The 3,027-nt window shown below is 44.6% G+C and overlaps 1 protein-coding gene across 1 annotated transcript in view; it reads right to left on the reverse strand.

The window, feature by feature from the left end:
* TRAPPC11 (trafficking protein particle complex 11) overlaps positions 1-3,025 on the reverse strand; it is a gene marked incomplete at its 5' end in the record, with an annotated part of 25,106 nt that extends 22,081 nt beyond the window's left edge. Inside the window, 4 exons of the mRNA XM_009891791.1 lie at positions 332-446; positions 1,298-1,368; positions 1,690-1,859; positions 2,894-3,025. Of these exons, the coding sequence (XP_009890093.1) occupies positions 332-446; positions 1,298-1,368; positions 1,690-1,859; positions 2,894-3,025 (488 nt within the window). The remainder of the gene's footprint in view (positions 1-331; positions 447-1,297; positions 1,369-1,689; positions 1,860-2,893) is intronic.
* Positions 3,026-3,027: the final 2 nt, after the last annotated feature.

The raw sequence follows: 3,027 nt of genomic DNA on the forward strand, positions 1-3,027 counted from the left end.
AGGGAAAATCACTTCGAACCAGCAGGGCCAAAAACACTGTAGAGGTAGAAAAGCCCACCTTGCCACTATGCAACTTGAGGAAGGAAACATTTTGGGATATCCAATAATGTTTCTTCAAAAGTAACACTTCTGACAGTCATTACTCAGTATGACAGAGAAAGCGGAGGTGTGTAGAGTTCATCAGGTTGCAGAATAACCTGAGGAATTCCAATGAACAGATAAAACTGCTGGTCTACAACAAGCACATCACAAAGCAGTCATCCCAACTTACCAACTCTCTCAACATCTCCATTAGCAACCAGTGCAAAACCAGTGTTTTACAGTCACTTACCTTATAATGTAACCAACAAGGTGATCAGTGTGTGGAAGTACAAAGAGGGATTTTCCAGAAAGGTCACAAGCATTACATAAAGCTGCTGCCCTCTCTGATGCAATAACATCTTCCCCTGAAGTCAAGGAAAGCACAAGTAAGCAGTATGCGGTGCTGCAATGTCAAACGAGCTCTAAAAACTTGCTGAGTACAAGGTATGGAAAAAGCTAATACAGATAAAACTAAGACCACATTCTTTCTTACTCTTTTCAGAGTACTGCATGCTTCATCCAGCAGAACACATTGCAGAAACTTTCTAGGAGCAGCTTAGCTAGCAACAACTTAATGGTATGACATAAGCTTTTTGTCGCTCTCACAGAATGAAATATCCTGTGCCTTCAGAAATACAGCAGTATCCAGAAAAGACAAACATATCGCAGATAGAGAAAACAAAACCAATAAAAAATAGTTTGCCAGACACTAGAAAGTAGGCAGCTACAGCTGAAGCAGCAGCTCTATAGAAACATGAGGTTAAAATGTATCACATTTCACAGCTCCACTTGACTCCAAAATGGTGTTGATTAAAAGTGAGTTACACTAAAAGGCTTCTGTAGGTATCAAATACCCTCCTCCGAAGTTCTCATTGCTTCTACAGCTTTTCTTGATCTCAAGCAAGGTTTAAAATGCAACTTGCTTACAAGGAGGCATGTTGCATGTATTGCACTAGCAAACCATTTTTGATACTGAGTATCAAGAGATGGACTTGGACTTCAGAGGAAAAAGTTAAGGATAAAAGTATCAAATGTTTAGAGTCAACTGCCCCAAGCACTCTTTCCATCTGTACGCCTTCCTGCAGCCACAATGCATTCATTGTATGTAGATGACATATTATGAATTGCAGATAATGTGACAAACACAAGTCAGCTCAGTCTGTCAGGCCTTCTGGAAAATGGGATCATCACAATCGTATACAGAGTTTTCTAGTACCTGGAGGTAATGGTGTTTTTTTCTGAATCAGAACCACAGCAACTTTTGTGTTTCTTCCCTGCAAACTTTGCCTAAAATAAAAACACAGCACAGTAACAATGTTTCACTTCCTATTTGTGAATAATCAGGAAAACAAAAGACATTTCAGTCCAGATGGAAGCACTGAAAGAATGCTATATAAGAAATAAACCCAAACACAACTGCATGCTGCATCATCCACAAAATGCAGTGTTCTCTTCTTTGTACTTCAAAAAGCAAAGTTCAAGCTCTCCTTAAGTTGCTTCTAAGAAAAACATAACATATTTATATATCCTAGAATGCAAAAAGGATTCTGCAATTCACATTTGCCATTAGCTTGTACCACATTAAGAACCAAGTGAAAAATATCCCACCTGACAATTTCAACTCGAGTAGCACATTCTGACTGTTTTTCTTTCCATTGCGGTTCATCCCAGTCTAGTTCATAGAACACCACAACAAGTGCTGGAACCAAATTCAGGTGTTTGTTCATCCAACCAGTCTTCAGGATTCCTTTTGGAATATACCATTCATAGGACGTCCTCTGAAAACATTGAGGTTATTAAAGCAAGGTAACAAATCCATTTATCAGCTTCGTAGTCTAGCAGGAGACAGGGGAATTGCCTCTAGGTTCTTGTCACTTGTGGATATATTTGTCATCTTTCCTTTAATATTCTTTCCCTCAAGCCTTTGCTTGCTATTGAGTAAGACATACACGTCACTCCTTAGCATCAGGGCCTGATTCTCAAGACATCGGCAACAAAGAACAGCAGATTCCAGGTAGACTGGAGAAAAAGGTCAAGCTCAGAAGCACGTTTCACACACATTCATGAAAAATTAGGGGTTTTTTTAAAAGGTGGCTCTTGAGGGCCTCTCAAACAGAGCCAGAAGAATTCAGTTAGAACTCTTGTTCCTTGTAAGCATCACAAAATTATGTAGTTTTCCAAGGCTTAAACCCATTGATGCTGCTTAACTGCCACTGCCTTTGCAAGGCGGGAAGTAGAGCAGAGATATTCTTTCTGCTGCATTTCACTTACTTAAAAGCTTCACTTCCCCCCCCCGCCCCCGAACACTCCAATTTCAAATATCTAGTTTCTCCAGAGTTAGCCTTTGGGTTTCACTAGAGCTCAAAGCTTACAAGCGTAACCTTGATGCTGAGTAAACGAACAGCAAGTACTGTAAAAACCAAGTCACACTGGCTTTCTCTGCTTCTGGCTTACGAGCCAAGGCACCCTGGTTCCCCCTGCATCCACAGCGCTCCGTCACAACCCCCTTAGCCCTGACAACTTCTCCTCAGGCTTCAAGCTCCCACAGCTTCCCCTCCAAGAGCGGGGCGAGAGGCAGCAGCGGTCGGGCCGAGAGTTAAGCGGGGCGAGGGCTGCTCAGTCCACCGGGCAGCTCAGCTCAGCCCCTCGCTGCTGCCTTTTCCCTCAGGGAGCCACCGACTCCCGCATCCTCCAGCCTCCCCTCCCCCGCCCCCCCGCACAGGGCCTGCCGCTGGCTTTTGCTGCACAAGGAAGAGGTTTGAAGCCGGTGAGGGGCCGGGGAGCAGCCCGGGGCACACACTCCGCTCGCTACCTTCGTCCTGCACTTGGGGTACTCGTGGTCGCCGGGGAGCACTTTGAAGGAGATGGGGACGCGGTCGGCTCTCCGGTTGGCGCAGAAGGCGTCCCACACGGCCCGGTGCACGGCGTTGTACACCACGTCCCAGC

Source organism: Charadrius vociferus, unplaced genomic scaffold (genome assembly GCF_000708025.1).
Source record: "Charadrius vociferus isolate BGI_N301 unplaced genomic scaffold, ASM70802v2 scaffold478, whole genome shotgun sequence".
Lineage (NCBI taxonomy): Eukaryota > Metazoa > Chordata > Aves > Charadriiformes > Charadriidae > Charadrius > Charadrius vociferus.